At 40.6% G+C, this 20,087-nt stretch overlaps 1 protein-coding gene across 1 annotated transcript; it reads left to right on the top strand.

Moving 5' to 3' along the window:
* Nucleotides 1-741: 741 nt before the first annotated feature.
* LOC149814822 (ABC transporter G family member 35-like) lies at nucleotides 742-15,755 on the top strand. The gene is made up of 23 exons (XM_089990151.1): nucleotides 742-1,877; nucleotides 2,375-2,584; nucleotides 2,841-2,925; nucleotides 3,106-3,265; nucleotides 4,222-4,298; nucleotides 6,652-6,705; nucleotides 6,840-6,930; nucleotides 8,610-8,911; nucleotides 9,033-9,314; nucleotides 9,444-9,760; nucleotides 9,873-10,033; nucleotides 10,217-10,326; nucleotides 10,817-10,970; nucleotides 11,121-11,279; nucleotides 11,598-11,767; nucleotides 11,963-12,295; nucleotides 13,087-13,377; nucleotides 13,482-13,565; nucleotides 13,950-14,083; nucleotides 14,204-14,431; nucleotides 14,559-14,730; nucleotides 14,806-15,060; nucleotides 15,218-15,755. Exons 1-23 carry the CDS (start codon nucleotides 1,507-1,509, stop codon nucleotides 15,485-15,487), a joined length of 4,470 nt encoding a protein of 1,489 aa, XP_089846277.1. The 5' UTR covers nucleotides 742-1,506; the 3' UTR covers nucleotides 15,488-15,755.
* Nucleotides 15,756-20,087: the final 4,332 nt, after the last annotated feature.

The following is a 20,087-nucleotide window of genomic DNA, read 5'->3' as shown; positions in this document are numbered from 1 at the left end:
AGGAATTAATTGGCAAACTCTAGTCGACTTGTGACCCAACAAAATATCAATATGATTAAATAATAGACTAAACTCGATCAAGTCTTTACATTGACTTGGTGGGGTTTTAAGAGCAACAAGACAATTTACTTTTAGAAAAAAGAAAATTGTTATCAACCAAAATAAAAATAGATTGAAAAAAATTAGTTGCAGACTACTAACTCTATATAGTGAGAGAGATAGAGACATGAGTAGCTCCTAAATAGTTGTACCATCCTAAATGGTATCAAAGGACAAAAATTCAAGTGCTTGCCATTCTCTATAGCTTACTTCATAAAAAACTTATATTACATTAGGTATTTTTGTGCTTAAATGTGTATTTAGAGCATCCATAAATCGGCAACTCGTATTGCACCAAAATTTGATGAAATAAAAATCAAGGTTTATTATTGAATCGAAAATTGTTTTGGAGATACTCATAACTTTCTATCTCTCTCTAGTTGCCATGTCATCTTGCTCAAATCACCATATCTAACTTGGTCGGTCGAGATCTAGTTTTGGGATTGCCAACCATGACAGATAATAGTGGCTAAGATAAAAAATGATATTCCATATGCATCTTAATCATGAAATTAACTTAAGTCCCAATTTTGTAGTTTTATTCAAAAGTTGAAGACTGATATGTCTTTTTTTAAAAAATGAAGTCTCTCTTTTGAAATATCAAGAAAGAGATGTCTCCAGAAAAACTATTCCCCCGCTCTCACACCCGTTCCGTCAGAAACATTCCGCGCACTTTCCGAGCATAAATACTCCCTCCCCGCCAAACCCACTCTCTACCTTCCTCGGGAATTTATTTTTCCAGTGCTAAACAGAGAGAAAGCGAAGAAGGGGTTGCCTTCTTCTCTTCCTCCTGCACTTAATCTTCTCCCTTTTTTTGTCCTGTTTGGGAAACGAAGTCGAGAAATTACTTTTCCAGGGAAAGTGAAGGAGAAGAAGAGATCAGGCTCCAGTCATCTCCTCCTTTTCCGAATTTGGACAACTCTCAGTAGTTGGTCTCGTGGAGCGTTTCCGCCTTCATTTTGCGAATAAGAAAATCTTTTTATTTTTCTTTCAGGCTTCTCGGAGAAGCTTCTTCTTCTTCTTCTTCTTCTTCTTCTTCTTCTTCTTCTGGCCTTTTTGCTTCTGGTTACAGATCTCCGATCGGAGAAATAGGAATTTCGAGCCCAAGAATTTGTTTTCACCGGAGAAAATCGAAAGGAATTTGGGCTAATTTAGCTCCAGATTGCATTTCCACAGAGAACTCCCTTTTATTCGGTCATTCTTTTCAGACGTTTGCCCGTCTTGGAAGAGAAATTCAAGCCCCTCTGAGAGAGTTTGAGGACTCTGATTCAGAGATAGTCTTCAAGGTCGGGAGATTAATCGGCACTTGCAGAAAGGAAGCAGAAGCCTCGCATATTTTTTAGTCTGAACGTAGCGAAATTCCGCTTCTTTTGATTCGGAATTGGGGAAAGTTTAGTGAGAGTGGAAATGGAGTTGGAGAGAGGTTGGAGCAGGGGGAGGAGCCTGAGTAGAAGCCTGAGCAGGGGGCTGAGCAGGGGGGGCGTGGAGGACGTGTTCATGGGGTCGAGGCGGTGCCGGAACGCCGAAGATGACGAGGAGGAGCTGCGATGGGCCGCGCTTGAGAAGCTGCCGACTTACGACCGGCTGAGGACGAGCATCATCAAGTCGTTCGTGGATGGAGGGGAGGGGCAGGGGAAAGGTGGGATGGTGGTGCACAGGGAGGTGGACGTGCGGAAGCTGGGGGAGGCTGAGAAGCAGGAGTTCATCGAGAGGCTGTTCAGGGTGGCCGAGGAGGACAACGAGAGGTTCCTCATGAAGTTCAGGGACAGGATCGACAGGTAACAGTTCCTTCTTGCTCCTTCCCTCTTTTTTTTTTCCCCTTCGGTTGGTTGGTGTTTTGTTCATTGCTTGGGATTCAAATTTGCTTTCCGGTTGTCTGTTCAAACAATGGAAGGTTGTTGAAGTTTCAATTCTTCGGGCGCGATTTGTTTGATTGATTCATTTGATTGTCTTTCTTCATTGGGTTTTTGGTGGGAAGGTTATTTGGGTTTTAATTGCAGATAATCACTTTTGGTGTCATTAACTGATATTTATGGTCTCTCTCTCTCTCTTTAAAATTGCCACTCGCACAAAGATCATCCCTGAGGCCCTGTTTTCATTGCAAATTTAATTATATTACTCTTTTTATGAGGTTTATTGTTATTCATGCTGCACGTAGATGAGATCGACTTGGGATTATTAACATATGGAACCGTTGGAATCTTCCCAGCCTCTACATTGAAAAACTCTCACGATCTATATGAATCAAAATTTGCTTGTGTTTGTTGATTTTCAGGGTTGGGATTCAACTTCCGACGGTGGAGGTTCGATACGAGCATCTAACAGTAGAAGCACACTGCCATGTGGGAACCAGAGCTCTCCCAACCCTCTGGAATACTACAAGGAACGTAGCAGAGACTGCTCTAGGACTGGTTGGAATTAACCTCTCAAAGACAACCACCCTCACCATACTCAATGATGTTTCGGGCATTATCAGACCATCAAGGTGAATTAAAGCTTTGCACTATAACTTCGTTTTCTACCATTGAAATCTAGAAACAGTTTCTTTCTTCATATACCCGTCCATCTTGGAGATAAACGGTGCTCATTACTCTACATGCTCATGTACCTAGCTACCACTCACCCAGAAACTTCCCAACCTCAAGCCTCTTTGTTCATAAAATTTCACGTTTGGCTCCTTTCTCATCATCCAACGGAGATTTTTAAATGAAATAAGTAACAATTACTGAAATATTATACAGGATGACACTTCTCCTGGGCCCACCGTCTTCAGGGAAGACGACCCTTTTGTTGGCACTCGCAGGGAAGCTGGACTCTAGCTTGAAGGTAAATTAGTCATAAAATCTATTGTCTAAGGGTGTTTTTGTCGTTTTACTGGCAACCCTACGATTCTCGCCTCTCGCGCTACTTACGTGGGAACGCTCTTGCTCTGCACCCCCAGAGCCTTTTCATTTCTTCCGGTCTTGTCCCTGTTTTTTATTTTTGAATTTTTGAATCTTGGGTTAGGTAAAAGGGGAGGTGGGGTACAACGGTCACAAATTGAAGGAATTCGTGCCCCAGAAGACCTCTGCCTACATAAGCCAGCACGACGTTCACATGGGCGAGATGACCGTCAAAGAGACCCTGGATTTCTCTGCTAGATGTCAAGGGGTTGGATCTAAATATGGTGAGTCTTTAACTGTGCTTGAATCAATGTTGTCAGTATTGGAATCGGACCTGTATTCGTTTGACCAACTATTCGGAAGAATCGGGACCGATACCGATTCTCAAATGAATCGTTCTGAATCGGCCAAAAAATAATTAAAAATACGATGTCAATCAGAACGTGTGACACATGTTAAAGCCATTAAAAAAATAGCCGATTTAGGTCAGTATCGTATCGATTTTCTGGCAATACCACACGTATCGGCCGATTGAGGCCGGAAAACAGTGGTTTGAATTAGTCGGAATTTATTTGCTTTGTGGGTTGCATGCTTTTAGCTGAACATGAGCGTTTTTGCTCATGCTGACATCGTGACCATCCGATTTGCATTTTAAAAAACTCAAAAGTCAACAAAACCACGTGGCATTCATCCAAAATGCAAACAGACGGCCACGATGTCGGCATGAGCAAAAACGCTCAGGTTCAGCATGACCTGATCTGCTTCCACTTTTCTCAGCATACACTACACGTATTACATGAATCAGTTACCTACCGTCTATGCATGTTCATAAGTTATGGGGCTTTGTTCAAACTTCACTGGTTGACTCATAATGAATAATATACGTGTGTGTGTGTGTGTGTGTTAATCAAAGTTTAAACCTTTTATGTCAATAGTAGCGGCATTGATGTATGTATATATAAGAAAAAAATCAAATACATGCACTAAACTGTGCTATACTCTCTACTAGAAACCACATTTTTTTTTTGTGTGTGTGTGTGTGTAATCAAGCCCTATGGATATGAAGTACATGGTTAATTTGTTTAATCAAAAATGTGTTTTGGATTGTCAAATTATGTTGTGTAAGCATGTTTAAGAGCTTCATCGATCAACGACTCATGATGCACCAAAAAATCTCATGAATGCTCCATTTAGAATACGAGTTATTTAACTTAAGTATTATGACTTTAATTTGTTGTAGATCTTCTTTCTGAATTGGCAAGGAGGGAGAAGGATGCAGGCATATTCCCCGACTCTGAGTTGGACCTCTTCATGAAGGTAATAATCCAATATTATTACTCTGACTATTTTATGGAAGCATCTTTTGTTGTTATCGGTTGTGACGAACCATCTTATGCTAGGCTGGTCCAGCTGTGGTGGGAAGGGTTTACCTAACACGATTAACAATATAAGTTAGCTCACGATTAACAAGGACTAGTTTAGTGAAAAAAATATAGGATCCAACCAATGCCAATATTTGTTTGTTAAGATAATCTCTCTTAACTAAATTTAATTATCTAATGTGAAATGGAATTAATGGTTTCACAAAAATGGTCATTCTATTCTTAAAAGTCAATTGTGTCAATATATATAGCTTTCCAAACCTAATTATCTTGAAGGGCTTAATTATGATCATGATGTTAGATATGGATTTTAATAAAATACTCGTTCTATGTGAATGCACATGTGGTCATCATGCAAGTAGAATAAGATATCATAATTTCTTCTCTACTTTAGTACACTTAAAGAAGAGAAAGTGCATTTGGTTTCTCAAACCAAAGGCAAACTGAGTTTCCCCAGTCAAGTGGGGGCTTGTGGCCGTTTTGCCTGCAAAATATGTAAACCAGTATGTACTGAGATTTTCATAGTTTTTTTTTTTTTAATTTCATCGTACCGATGCGATCTAGATGTTTGGTTTTATAGAAACGGACTCTTAGATGATCCATGTATAATAAGAATATTTTACGTCTTGAAAATCAAAGACTCAGAATTTTCATAAATATTCAAGCATACAAAAGCACATTTTTTTATCTAAGAGAGAGAGAGAGAGAGAGAGAGAGAGAGAGAGAGAGAGAGAGAGAGAGAGAGAGAGAGAGAGAGAGAGTTTTTTTCTCCTACATGAGAGGGATGCCGAATTACTACATAGGAGAGGGTGATGGGTGCGCACTTAGCACGGATCAATATTTTGGTTTTGACAATGGTAAATTAATCATTTTATGTAGTTCTCTTACCATGGTTGCTTTCTAACAATAGTTAGTCTAACACCTTAAGAGAAGGTTAGAAAAGGTGTCATGCACGTCTCCTTGTGGTTGTGATGGTACGTTGCAAATTCAAACCCCAGTGGTACGTTGAATAATAACTAGTGGGTCTTTCTAACCCCACCTTGCCTTAAAAAAGTTGTTAGAAAAGGTGGGGATGGATTTGCAAAATCCTATAAGTCCTGGACCATTTTACAAATTGGTGATGAGGTAGGGAACAATTTGCACAAAACCCTATATAATATGTGCATTAGTTTTTATCGACTATGACCTGCAAGTAGGTTAGGAAAAGTAGGACTTGGCCTGGGTTTCGAGCTTGACTTGGACGAAGTCAGATCGACAAAAGGCCTTTTATTTCCTTTAGTATATGGTCGACCACCTACCAACCTCATCCACTCTAGACCGAGCTTGAGTTAGGTTTAGCCAAAACCAGATCCACACAAAGCAGCGTAAATAAATCCTCTTAAGAGAGTACTAACCAAATTTGCATTATATAGACGCAAAAAAAAAAAAACATTTCAATAGTTTTAAAGTGAAAACTTTCTTAGTCAAATGGGGTCAGATTAGTATGTCAAAAGTGTTGAGATTTTTGCTTTATTCAAGGGCCTAATGACCAACAAACCTGCAAGCTGTAAATAAATGGTTCATGGTAGCTTTTATTTGTTCTGTCAAAAAAAAAATGGTAGCTTTTGTTATAGCGTTTGCGACTTGCATGTGAAACTAGAAGGCAGTGTTATTAAAATCGGTTCATTAAGTGAATCGGTTTTTCTAAAAAACGATAAGATTGGTTTGAATTGAATTGAATCAGATCGTTTTCAATCGGACCATTTGAAAGATTGCTTTTTTATTTAATTTTATTTTTGATAAATAACATATCTAAGTGAACTGAATCACGGCAGATCTAGCATGATTTTTTGAAAAATTAGCCGATTTTTTAAGAGAGCCCAATTCACTCCTGCTTCGTTTCGTTAAGGGGCAGTTACAATCTGAATCGGCTGATTTAGGCTGACTTAGATCAATTTTGATAACATCGTTATAAAGTTATGTCATAATTTCATTTTTTGGGTAAAATTGGACACAAAATATGAACCCCCCCATACCCACCAAAACCGCCATTTACTTTATTCTTTTGTAGCATATTTTTTTTTTGAAAGGCAAGCTGGGTTAGGCAGACCCCTACCAGTTATACAACGATACCATTGGGATTTGAACTTGCAACGTCCCAACACAAGGTGACGTGCACTAGGTGCTCCTACCAGCAACCGGAGCCCCAGTTGGTGTTTTTTTTTTTTTCCGTAGCATAGTTATTTAGTGCTTATTGCTAAAAATGATCTTTTCTTTGAATTATGTCTTATATGTTTATTTGGACTTAGGCCACGGCAATGAGAGGAGTAGGGAACTCCCTTCAAACAGACTATACCATAAAAGTAAGTGATAGAGGCTCTTCTTCTTCTTCTTTCTTTAATTTCTTCCTTTTTTTTTATCTATGCTATGCAAGGAGTTGTGTGTAGAGCATGTGAGATACAAATAAACTAAAATTTGATATTGGATTGGGGAACAGATACTTGGACTGGAGATTTGCAGAGACATTATGGTTGGAGATTCCATGCACAGAGGAATTTCCGGTGGGCAGAAGAAAAGAGTAACTACTGGTATTTCTCCATACAACTACCTTTTCTCTCTTGGAAAAGATCAAATATAAAGCTGGTCTTATGCCTAAACCGTTGTCATAAATCCCAAGTATTAGTTATAATAGATTTTTTTTTTGAAAGGCGAGCTGGGGTTAGGCAGACCCTTACCAGTAATACAACTATACCATTGGGTTTTGAACCTGCAACGACCTAACACAAGATGACTTGCACTAGCTGCTCCTACCAAACAAGCTAAGCCCCCGTTGGTGTTAGATACTGGAACTGGTTCCAAAGGATTTTAGTAGTTTTGGTTTCTGGCTACTTTATGATTCAGAGTTTGCGTAAAGCTTTTCCCTAGTTATGCCTTCAGATAATTTTATGGCTTTGACCAATGTTATCAGTATTGGTGCGTATACGCATCGTATCTGCAGAATTTCGTTACGCTGCAGGCAGATTCAGCTAATTTTTAATAAATAAAAGAATACCAAAATATTTTTTAATATTACTTTTAAATTATTTTAATGGTTTTAACACGAGGGAAAATCTTGCGATAAATTAGAACCTTATTGTTCTTCGAGGAATTCTTAAGAAAATGCCGGCAAAAAAAAAATATGAAATAAATTGCAAAAATTATAGAAAATACAAAAAATGGTTTTATGGGGTACATATTGAAATATCACGATATTTCACGATTATATGGGTGTTTGAAAATATCGCGATGAGATAACTAGCGGGTATATATATATATATATATATATATATATATATATATATATATATATATATATATATATATATATATATATATATATATATATATATATATATATATATATTCAGGCCCATCATGGAAGGTCTATTATTTTTATTTTTTTGGGTTATGCCCGGTCCAAGAGCTAACTTGGACCAGTTTCGTGTTTGAGACCCAGTTCTTGATCGGGCTGAGTTCAAACATTTGGCACAAAACTTTGGGCAAAATAGAACAGGGTGAATATTGAAGGTACTACCAAATAAGCTGGGATTAGGGGTGTCAATGAGTTGGACCCTTACTGAACCTTGGTGGGTCTGGGCCCAGTTTTGAATTTGAGGTGATGGTACTGGGTCAGAACCCAGGTTCGACCAGACTGAGAAAACCATATCTGGGTCCTATAAGGATTGCATAAACCAGACCTACTCTATATTTGGTAATTTTATATATACTTTTATATTTTGAATATTGAAAAATTAAGCATCTTAAATTGGAACTCTGGTTGGACCATGGTCTGATTTAAAATTTCATTAACCATAACCGATGCTGTATACTAATGGGGCCTCTTGGGTCTGACCTGAATTTGTAATCGGCCCTATCAGGTTCATTACAGGTTTCATGGGTGTCACCCTTTCTGCAAGCCGAACCCTGGCTACTCGCTTGGGGCAAGAGGTAAGCCCACTGAATTTTAGGCTGTCAGGACGAGGGCAAAGCCAGCGCGGCTAGGTCTAGTTTCTCCGTATAAATATCAAAAAAAAAAAAAAAGTTCAGTACGGGTCAGGTCTGTATCAAACATGACCATTTGTCATCCCACAGACGAGTTCTTAAGGTTAATAGTTCAGTCAATGCCGAGGGAGGCTGGTTTATGCTCAGATATAGCTTGTTAGTCATGCTGCTCATATCACCGTGCATATCTCAACTGAGCTTGTTTACATTAATATTAAACGCACAGGTGAGATGATTGTTGGACCAACCAAAACTCTGTTCATGGACGAGATATCGACAGGCTTGGACAGCTCTACCACATACCAGATAGTGAAATGCTTGCAACAGATTGTTCATCTTACAGATGGCACAATCCTTATGTCTCTCCTCCAGCCTGCGCCCGAAACCTTCGAGCTCTTCGACGATATAATTCTGCTCTCAGAGGGGCAGATTGTATATCAGGGCTCTAGAGTTCATGTCTTGGAGTTCTTCGAGAGCTGCGGATTCAAATGCCCCGAGAGGAAAGGAACTGCAGACTTCCTACAAGAGGTAATGAATATCACCTTTGTTGAAAAGAAACCAAGCTTTAATTGCTAGAGTTTTTAGAGGAAATTTTGGGTATCTGAAATGTTTGGGATGTTAACCATTCATTCATCACAACACAACACAGGTTACATCTAAAAAAGATCAAGAGCAGTACTGGGCAGACAAGCGAATACCGTATCGTTATGTGCCCGTCTCCGAATTCGTTCAACGATTCAAGAAGTTTCATGTGGGTCAGCTCCTTGAGAGCGAGCTTTCTGTGCCATATGATCGAAACAAGTGCCACAGAGCGGCTCTAGTCTTCACCAAGGACTCAGTGCCTAGGTGGGACTTGTTCAAAACTTCTTTTGCTAAAGAATGGCTCTTGATCAAGCGCAACTCTTTCGTGTACGTCTTCAAGACAGTACAGGTATACATACCTTCTTCATCTAAGTCCCATTAATCTTGAAAAGTTGAGAAATCTCAAAACTTCACTCCCTTCTATCGTTCTGGTTTCGGTCCGTTTCCTAAATTGAATTGCTGTCTGCTGTGTTGCTAGATTATCATCATCGGATTGATCGGAGGAACGGTATTCCTGAGGACCAACATGCACACGAAAACGGAGGCTGATGCTGGCGTATACGTTGGTGCTCTCATCTTCTCCGTCATCATCAACATGTTCAATGGCTTGGCCGAGCTACCGATGACAATCATAAGACTCCCAGTCTTCTTCAAGCAAAGGGACCTCCTCTTCTACCCTGCTTGGGCCTTCACTGTCCCCAACATGCTCCTCAAAATCCCCATCTCCCTCTTTGAGACGACAGCTTGGATGGCAGTGACTTACTACACCATTGGCTTTGCTCCGGAAGCTAGTAGGTAAGTGAATCAATTCTTCAATTGTTATATATATATATGTGTGTGTGTGTGTGTGTGTGTGTGTGTGAAGAAAGGATAACAAGAGCCCGTCTTGGACCTTGGCAACGTGCAGGTTTTTCAAGCAGTTCCTGCTCATATTCATGCTGCAGCAGATGGCCTCTGGTCTGTTCCGTCTCATTGCAGGGGTCTGCCGGACTATGATCCTCGCCGACACCGGAGGAGCACTCGTTCTCCTTCTCATCTTCTTGGTTGGAGGCTTCACAATTCCTTATGGTTAGTTTCTCTTCTTCTTCTTCTCCTTTGTTGTCAATCTGCTTAGTTCATGATTCCACATCTTTTCTTCTCTGTCTGGAGTCATGGAACACTGCATGTTGGTCCTAACTCAGTAACAAAAACACAATAATGCATATTCTTTGTGGTTCTCTTAAAATGTTTAAACGCACTTGGGAATTGCAGGAAGGATTCCAGGATGGTGGATTTGGGGTTACTGGTCCTCTCCACTTACGTATGCGTTTAATGCCATTACCGTAAACGAATTCTTTGCTCCCAGATGGATGAACAAAATGGTACGCTTCTTCTTTGTCTTTCTTTGTTTTCTGAAAACTTGAGAGCAATATTCGATAATGATGCATATGGACTCGACGCCATTGGATCCAGGCCCATATCTGCATACCTAGACTTTATTTTTTTTTTCTTTTGAGAAGTTCGTACCTGGACCTTATTATAACGTGGTGTTGGTTAGATGTTTATGCCTGGATCAATGTCTGGATCCAAGTAGGCATCACATAGAACCAGATCCAGACCCATATGAAATCTCGCTAGTAATATCAGCACAATTAGCCAAATAGGGAAGCGGTTGTGCCCAGTCAGCAATAAGTTGGACGGGACTTTTGAGTTCAAAATGGACTCATACATTCATATAATTATTTTGATCTTTCACCTAATATATCCCAACAATTGTGGTTTGTTTTTACCCTTAAAAAAATTATCATCTCTAAAACTAGAGGTAATCTTGTGGTGGTTTTGGGCGCTAAATCTCAGCCATATAATTTGCAGGCTGCAGATAATGTTCGGACCTTAGGAATTGCAGTACTAAACAACATTGATGTGTTCACGACAAAGAACTGGTACTGGATAGGAGTAGCTGCACTGGCGGGATTTGCAGTTGTTTTCAATATCTTATTCACTTTGGCGCTTCAGTATCTTAAACGTATACAAATCTCTCTCTCTCTCTCTCTCTATATATATATATATATATATATGTGTGTGTGTGTGTGTGTGTGTGTGTGTGTGTGTGTGAACGAAGTACTTGAATTCATGATTAATATATTTACCATCTGAAATGGAATGGTTTTAACAGCCCTGGGGAAGCCACAAGCAGTGATATCTGAAGAAGCAATTGCAGAGATGGAAGCAAACCAAAAAGAATCCATGGATAGATTTGGAGCCAGAGTGCCTAAGTCCTCCAAAGACGATTCATTTCGACGATCTCTATCCAAGTCGGATGGGAACAATACCAGTAAGAAAACTATTTCTTTTTATATAAAGTTTGAGTTGGTGAAGTTACTGGAGTTGCATTGCGCTTAGCTGCTTGGTGAGTCACTCTGACTCCATGAAAGACTGACGGTTTGACCCACCTAACTGGGTCAAGGCATTCTAGTCTGTAGAATCTTCGTAGTAGCCAACTTCACATAGCATTGCGTATTTGCATAGTAATACTCTCTCTCTCTCTCTCTCACACACACACACACACACACAAAAAAAAAAAAAAAATGTAGTTAGTTCTGTATATGAATTTGAATTTAATTTGAGGTCTTGATCATGAGTTCAATCACAGGAGAGATGTACTTGAGACGAATGAGCAGTGCAACCAATGACTTCAATCAGAATTCAGACTCCGCTCTAGAGGCAGCAACTGGAGTGGCTCCTAAGAGAGGAATGGTTCTTCCCTTTACACCTCTAGCCATGTCCTTCAAGGATGTCAACTACCATGTTGACATGCCTCCGGTTAGTCTTCCATATTACTCCTCTTTTGTAACATCATCATCAATGGCAAGCCTTTTTTCCATGTACATGCACGAAGAGCTTTCATTTTCTCTGTCTGTTATTTCTTTCTAACTTGTTTCCACTATATCATGGGAGTGGGAGTAACAGTGATGAAGAAAAATAAAACTAATAATTGAGAGTGATTCCTTCCTGCAGGAAATGAAAGAGCAGGGAATAACTGAAGATAGATTGCAGCTGCTGAGAGACGTAACTGGAGCATTCAGGCCTGGAGTTCTCACTGCACTAATGGGAGTGAGTGGGGCAGGGAAGACGACGTTGATGGATGTTCTTGCTGGCAGGAAAACAGGAGGGTATGTTGAAGGAGAGATCAGAATTTCTGGGTACCCAAAGAATCAGGAAACCTTCGCAAGAATCGCTGGCTATTGTGAGCAGACAGACATCCATTCACCTCAAGTCACTGTTTTAGAATCCTTGATCTACTCTGCATTTCTCCGATTGCCTCCAGAAGTCAGTAACGAAGAGAAAATGGTGCGAACTTTCTCTCTTACCTCCACTAGTCTATTAGCTTTAAACCTATGTCACACGGACTCTTCTAACTGGGCACCGCACCCGCACCCAGGCGGGTGCGACACTTGGACACAGCTTCCTTTGTATTAGGTGAAGTCAACCACATTGAGGTTCATTTCTATCCAAAAGTAGATTCAGTTAACCCTAATCAAATCCATTTTTATCTATATTATATATATAAATACATAAATGCACACAAATACACATGGTCTTAACTTAAAACTGATAATATATATATATATATATATATATATATATATATATATATATATATATATATATATATATATATATATATATATATATATATATACTCCCTGCACCCAAGTTTTTTAAAGTGCCGCATCGCCGCATCTGCACCCGTACCCGTACCTATGTGACATAGCTTTAAACCTTTAAACAACATTTGTAGTACAGAAGCCATTAAGGGAATGCATATGATAGTGTTCACTTCTTGCACTGCAAGGACAAGTGGCAGCCAACATATGCTATTTATCATATCTAGAAGCCTTCTCTATTTGGTAGTATGCTCTTCTTATACTGCATCTTCTACATAACAGAACTGCAGCACTGTACTGACACTATTGCAGTGACTGCTGACACAGTGACGGCCATTTCATCGGATGCTAGTGTTGTATATCTAAATGTAAAGGCATACCTTTGAATAGGGGTCCAGTGGCCACATTCCCTCTGTTGTTGTGGACTTTTTGTGCAAGTTCTAATCCAGTTAACATGAGTGTGTCGATTTTCAGATGTTCGTAAAGGAAGTGATGGAGCTTGTAGAGCTGGACAATCTGAAGGATGCCCTGGTTGGTGTACCTGGGGTCACGGGATTGTCAACTGAGCAACGGAAGCGGTTAACAATAGCTGTTGAACTAGTTTCCAATCCTTCCATCATCTTCATGGATGAGCCAACTTCAGGCCTGGATGCAAGAGCTGCTGCAATTGTCATGAGGACTGTGAGGAACACGGTTGACACAGGAAGAACTGTTGTCTGCACCATCCATCAACCCAGCATAGACATTTTTGAAGCTTTTGACGAGGTACATTATTGTACTTATCTGACAGCATCTTTAAAATCCAAGCTTATTGTTCTGAGTTATAGAGACGGATAAAAACTCATTGACATTTGGTATTTGTATCACAGTTGCTACTAATGAAGAGAGGAGGGCAACTAATATATGCAGGACCGCTAGGCAGACATTCTCAGAAGGTCGTTGAGTACTTTGAGGTACGGATTATCTGAAAACTGATATGGTATTTCAACTGCAATAATTATATTATCTTCTCATCGCTCAGCCTTCATGCTGATGTTTCTGATGGGGATGTCAAATTGATCCGGGCATCCATAGAACTAAACCAATAGAAACAGTTAGATATATTGGGTTAAGTTTGTAAATAGAAGAAAATGACAAGAAACGCCTTGATTGATGGCATCTTTTACAATCTCAAGGGGATTACTTCCTATCTCATCTCCCTGATATCACAGGAGAAACCACAACATTGATAATTATGCTCCCCAATATAGTGTGGATGCCACAGATCAGGATTTTTCTTGGTACTTGAGGTTTGATATAAGTTGACATGGGTTAAATACTTGCTTCAACTTCTTCAGGAGATTCCTGGTGTCCCAAAAATACGAGATAAATACAATCCAGCTACATGGATGCTGGAAGTTACCTCAATCGCTGCTGAAGTTCGTCTAGGAATGGACTTTGCTGAATATTACAAATCATCGGCCCTCTGTCAGTAAGTACAACACTTCCAAAATTCTATATACCTATGCTCAACTGTGTAAGACCACTTAGATGCCTTGTTAAGGAAGTTATACCTGAATTAACTAGCATTCTTTGTCAATTTTTCCTTCAGGCGTAACAATGCGCTTGTCCAGAAATTAAGTGTTCCTCCAGAGGGATCAAAAGATTTGTATTTCCCGACACAGTACTCACAAACAAACACTGGGCAGTTCAAAACATGCCTGTGGAAGCAATGGTTGACATACTGGAGGACTCCTGAGTACAACTTTGTTAGATATGTTTATACTCTTGTTGCTGCTCTGCTACTTGGCACCATCTTCTGGGGAGTTGGCAAGGACAGGTGAGTCTGGACCTATATGAAATGATAAAACTTTGGTACCGTCGAAAAGGTCAACTGATCTCCCATCTGCTTGAAGTTGATCCGCAAAATACTCGTCTATAGGTCTAACAACTTCTTCTTGCAACAGAAAGACCTCTGCTGATCTTTTTATCATCATTGGAGCCATGTCCGGGGCAGTGCTTTTCGTTGGTATCAACAACAGCTCCTCTGTACAACCAGTAATTGATGTAGAGAGGACCGTCTTCTACAGAGAAAGAGCTGCAGGGATGTATTCTGCTTTGCCATATGCTTTGTCACAGGTAGGCCACCAGAAAACTTTGATAGGCTTCACGTTATGCTGTGAACTTCATTAATCTATTTTTTGTTGCATGCAGGTGGTTGTTGAGATACCATACGCACTATTCCAGGCAGTGTATTACACATTGATAGTGTACAGTATGATGAGCTTTCAGTGGACAGCAGCCAAGTTCTTTTGGTTCTTCTTCATCACCCTTTTCACTTTCCTCTACTTCACCTACTATGGAATGATGACTGTTGCGATGATGCCAAACCATGAGATTGCGGCCATCTTTGCTGCTGCATTTTATTCTATCTTCAATTTGTTTTCAGGCTTTTTCATTCCAAGACCGGTGAGTCTTTCACTATGTTATCCTCAGCGTAGATATGGTTGGACACACACACACACACACACACATAAAATCCATTCAACGAAGAGTTTGATGTCCAAGAAACTTGTTTTGATAGTTTTATCAATAGCTAATGATTCCATTTTTGGGGAATATACAGAGAATTCCAAAGTGGTGGGCCTGGTATTACTGGATCTGCCCAGTGGCTTGGACGGTTTATGGGTTGATTGTCTCACAATATGGAGATCTGGATGAAGAGATTACTGTTCTTGGAGCGGATCGTCAATTGATCAGCCACTACGTCAAGGAACACTATGGCTTTAACCCTGACTTCATGGGACCGGTCGCTGGAGTTTTGGTCGCTTTCACGGTCTTCTTTGCAGTGGTGTTTGCTTACTGCATCAAAACGTTGAATTACCAAATGAGGTAAGAATCAGGAAGGGAGTTTGACATGTTTGTGTGTGTACATAAATCCATTAAAGGATCGTTCGGGTTAACCCATTCGCAGCTAGAATCCAAATGGACCAATGATCCAATTGTATTCTTCTTTCACAAGAGGTTCTTTTTCTTTTTTGTGTGTAATAAATGATATTAAGGTCAAAATTTTGGTTGTCAATCCCAAAACGGAGAAAATGAGATGTTGTAATGTGTACATGTAATAAGTTTATCAAAATATATCAATCTTGCTGTTCCATTTCCGTCCTGAGCAACTCTAAATGGAGAGAGAGAGAGAGTGTGAGAGAGAGAGAGAGAGCCGAAAGTAATTCAACATTACCACTCATGAAGATCAACAAACTGTTAACCCATGAACTGAACAAGAGCTAAAGCTAAAAACAAATAAAGAAAGCACAAGAGAAAAGAACATCAGACAGATAAAACGGGCTCACGCCGAAGCCGCTTGCCCAGATTGCAGCAAAGGAAATGTAGCGTCAGCAGGAGGGAGCAGAAGATCACTAAGATGCAAACGCACGATCGCATAAACATCTACCAAGATTTTATGCACCAGGTTATGAGTGTTAACTGGAATATGACAAAAATGAGCGTCGTTTCGTACCATCCAAACAAACCACCAAGAAGTAAGCAACCACGTCCGCCAGATGAGCCTCCACCTCTTGCTGCGCCTAATACAAACTGGCCCCAAGATCAGATCTAGCGCAAAAGACTCCTCCTTAACCAATACTTTTGGATGCCTCCAGGTCCTGCTAAAGATTTCCACAAATATTGGGCAAGACCAGAACAAGTGAAACGTAGATTCTTCAGCAGCCTGACAAAGCACACACCAACTCGGGAGCTGAATGCCTCACTTTTTTAAATTACTGTGGGTTTGGATCCTATCGTGCAAAATTAACCAAGCCAGGACTCGAGAACGGGGAGAAGGACCCTTCGCCCAAAGCACATCCTCGGGCAATCAATCAGCCCCCGACGGGAGCAACGATCTATAGACTTGTTTTGTGAGAAACTCTCCGCTTGGCGTCAAAGCCCACTGCAACCACTGACCAAAATTTCTGGAGTCCTCAAAATGGTCTCTAAAGCAGGCTAAAGCCCTCAATCATGACTTACGCAAGTGCGATACAGCCAAACCTCAGGTTCCAAGACGAACCGGAGTAAGAGCAAACTAGCACAAGGGTTATACGGTTGGTGGGCCAACCAACATTGCTTGGCGACAAGAACAATGCTTCACAGTCTGGGCGCAGGAATGCCTAAACCAGCCATACGTCGAGGTAAGACCACTGAACGCCAACCAATCAAATTACGCTTACCCTTGAGTTGACACCCAAACCATAGAAAACCTGCCAGCAAGCGCGTCAGCTGCTTCTCTACTCTCACAGGCATCACAAACATAGACATGAAAAATTCTGGAATAGTTGAAAGAATATGTCTGACTAAGGTTAGACGACCAGCGATGGAGAGATAAGACGACTGCCACGAAAGCAATTTGCGCTTCACTTTTTGAAGCGTCGGAGCCCAAGCAGCTGAATTGAGGTGCTTCACTTGTAACGGCAAGCCCAGGTACATAATAGGCAAGTCAGAAATAGTGCAATTAAAAATTCTCTTTCCAACTGCAAGCATATTGACATTAACATTGAACATGGTAATAGAGCATTTGGTCTCATTTAGAGAAAGCCCGGATAGGGAGAGAAAGAACTGAATGATAAGCTTGAACCTAAGCATCTGTTGAACATTTGCACAACAAAAAATGATCATATCATCAGCATAAGTAAGAATATGACTCTGGAAGTTAGAAACCTGCAAAGGTTCAATGAAACCCGATACAGCAGCCCGCTTAAGCAAGACCACAAGACCCTCAACAACTGCATTGAACAACAAAGGCAATAGGGGGCACCCTTGCCGCAAACCCCGTCCCAGCTTGAACCGGTCTCCTCTAATACCATTGATATTTAACATGACCTAGGCATTTGAGACCAGCTCTCTCACCCAACCAGAAAAACGATGACCAATACCGAAGTTTGCTAACATTTGAAATAAGAATGGCCAATGCACAGAGTCAAAAGCTTTATGAAAGTCTAACTTAAGGATAAAGTAAGGTTGACCGCTATGCTGCAAGGAATGAACAACCTCGAACGCCATGATGAACGAGTGTTGTACCCTCTTATTACGGATAAAGGCGAACTGAGAGTTTGAAAAAATCTGGTTAGCCACCAATTTCAACCTATTCGCCAAAACCTTGGCAAACATCCGATAGAGAGCACTCATAACTGAGATTGGACAGAATCGAAAAATATCAACGGCCTCATCATCTTTCAAAATGAGCGAAATAATAGCAACATGAAAATGATAAGGCAGTCTGGAGTTACGATGGAACTCATCAAATATACTCACCATGTCTGATTTAACACAGTCCCAAAAGATTCTAAAAAAGTCGACATGAAACCCATCAATGTCAGGCGCTTTCCAACCCGACAGATCCTTAATGGTCGTAAAAATCTCATCGTCAAAGAACCTCTTTTGCATAGATCTGGCTTGCTCAGGCTGAATTGAGCCAACTAGGATATTGCCAAGGACACCCTCCGCAGTTAACAAAGCAGAATATAAGTCCTTAAAGTATAGCGAGACTGCCAGAATAACATGTTGATTGAGATAAGAAACACCCTCAATGGAAATAGAAGGAACAACCTTCCTCCTATGACGATGAGAAGCATATGAGTGAAAAAAATTAGTGTTGCCATCACCAGCCGCAAGCCATTTCACCCTAGACCTTTGCTTCCAACGAATTTCCTCTTTGACCTTCCAGCTTTTCAAGAGCATATTTAATTCTAATGACCTGGCCTGGAGACTGAGAAGTTGCAAATCAGAAAGAGAGTTAGGAGAAAACAAAGACTGATACAACATAGAAATCTCCTGATCCCATGTGGCCATTTACTGAAATTTCTCTATATTACGACTATGAAGCCAAACTTTGATATCCTTAGCTAGACGAGAAAGCTTATTTTGAACCCGGAGCGCTGCCCAATGCTCATCAACAAGTTTGTTCCAAGAATTAGCAATAATCGAGAGAAAATCTGGCTCCTGAAGCCACCATTCTTCAAACACAAAGCTCCTGGTGGGTTGAAAGTCACCCCCTCAATGAGTGATGACCTGCCCATGATCCGAGATAGATGGAGCAAACAACACACACTTAACGTCAGGAATGAGGTCCAATAAATTAGCGGTGACAAAGACCCTATCAAGGACCCTACAGCATAGACGAGACCGCCTATTCTACCAAGAGAAACGCTTCCCGGTTAAAGGAATAAGGTAGAGGAAATGTCGATGAACAAAGTCTTGAAAATCTTGCATAGAGGGATTAGGAATAACGAGGTTATTAGAGTCATGAATAGATAGCAAACAATTGAAATCCTTCATAAAAAGGTGACAATCTGCGTTGAAAACGACTACCCTATCCAAATCATCCCAAAATGCGGGCCTCATAGCATCGAGATTAGGGTCATAAACAACAAAAACCACTACCCTTCTACCTACTGCCTGCAAATTGAAAGCAACAGATAAAAAGAAAAGACTCACATCCAGTTGAGATAAATTTAAAGACTATTTTTCCAAAATAAGGATACCTCCTGCATGATTGACTGCAGGCTTAAAGAAATAGTCAACTCCCTACCAGATGCTAGAGATGACCATGAGCGGGATGACCTCCATTTTAGTTTCACATAAAGCAAGTAGCTCGGGCTTTTCCTCCCTAACCCAATTAGCCAAAAACAAGCGTTTCGTAGGACAATTTAAGCCCCTAACATTCCAACAAACAGTCTTCATGGAACAAAATCTGAAAAGACCCAGGGTTGGTGGCACCGAGATGACCTTCTTGGAGACCTAGCATCGGTAGCCGAAACAATTGACGAAAGTCTCTTCCTTCTTCGCTGACCATGCATGATTTGTCGAACATCCCCAACACTAACAGACGACCTCAAGTGACTATAAAAAATGCTCAATTGCTTGCAGTCTGCTCCACCGGAGTGACAAAGAGAGTCCCCAATAATAGCAGAGATAGCTAAAATCGTAAAATCCATATCAACAGCTATAGCTTGCAGCTGCGAAGAGGAGAGGGAGATATTCAACAACTTTGCTGCATCGACAACCGTGACACCTAGGGGTTGTGGACTAGGACGCTGCTGAAGCAGAGGTATAAACAGGTGGCTATCCTGACCCCACACTGGACTACCAGATGAGACCCCGTTTGGCGAAAGACTAAAAGATTTGACAGATGAAAAAACCTTAGAGACATAATGTGATACAGGAAGAGGATGCGGAACCGAGGAGCCAAACACCATGTATCTGATTGCCAGGTTGGTTCTAGCATTAAACGCAATAAGATTGATAACCAAATAGTCAAAGCGTCTGGAGGAAAAAACAATAAGGGACAATTGCAGATTCATCCTTTGTCCACCACGCACAAGCGTGCCCAACCGCGCCTCCAAGCTATAACGGGAAGTGGCACAAACAGAAGCAGACGCCAGGCCCCGAGCTTGAGAAATAATTAGCGACTGAACTCCAGTAGAGAAAATATTGCTATCATG

This window comes from Nuphar pumila, chromosome 15, assembly GCF_984573655.1.
Source record: "Nuphar pumila chromosome 15, dmNupPumi1.hap1.1, whole genome shotgun sequence".
Classification (NCBI taxonomy): Eukaryota; Viridiplantae; Streptophyta; class Magnoliopsida; order Nymphaeales; family Nymphaeaceae; genus Nuphar; species Nuphar pumila.
The sequence above is the reverse complement of the archived record's forward strand: the minus strand, read 5'-3'. Positions and strand labels throughout refer to the sequence as shown.

What these genes read in the sequence shown, in the direction of transcription:
- LOC149814822 (XM_089990151.1), top strand. Translation starts at nt 1,507, where the DNA reads ATGGAGTTGGAGAGAGGTTGGAGCAGGGGGAGGAGCCTGAGTAGAAGC. An exon ending in GGCATTATCAGACCATCAAG is followed by an intron (nt 2,585 to 2,840) that starts GTGAATTAAAGC and finishes AATATTATACAG; the next exon opens with GATGACACTTCTCCTGGGCC. An exon ending in TGCCATATGCTTTGTCACAG is followed by an intron (nt 14,731 to 14,805) that starts GTAGGCCACCAG and finishes TGTTGCATGCAG; the next exon opens with GTGGTTGTTGAGATACCATA.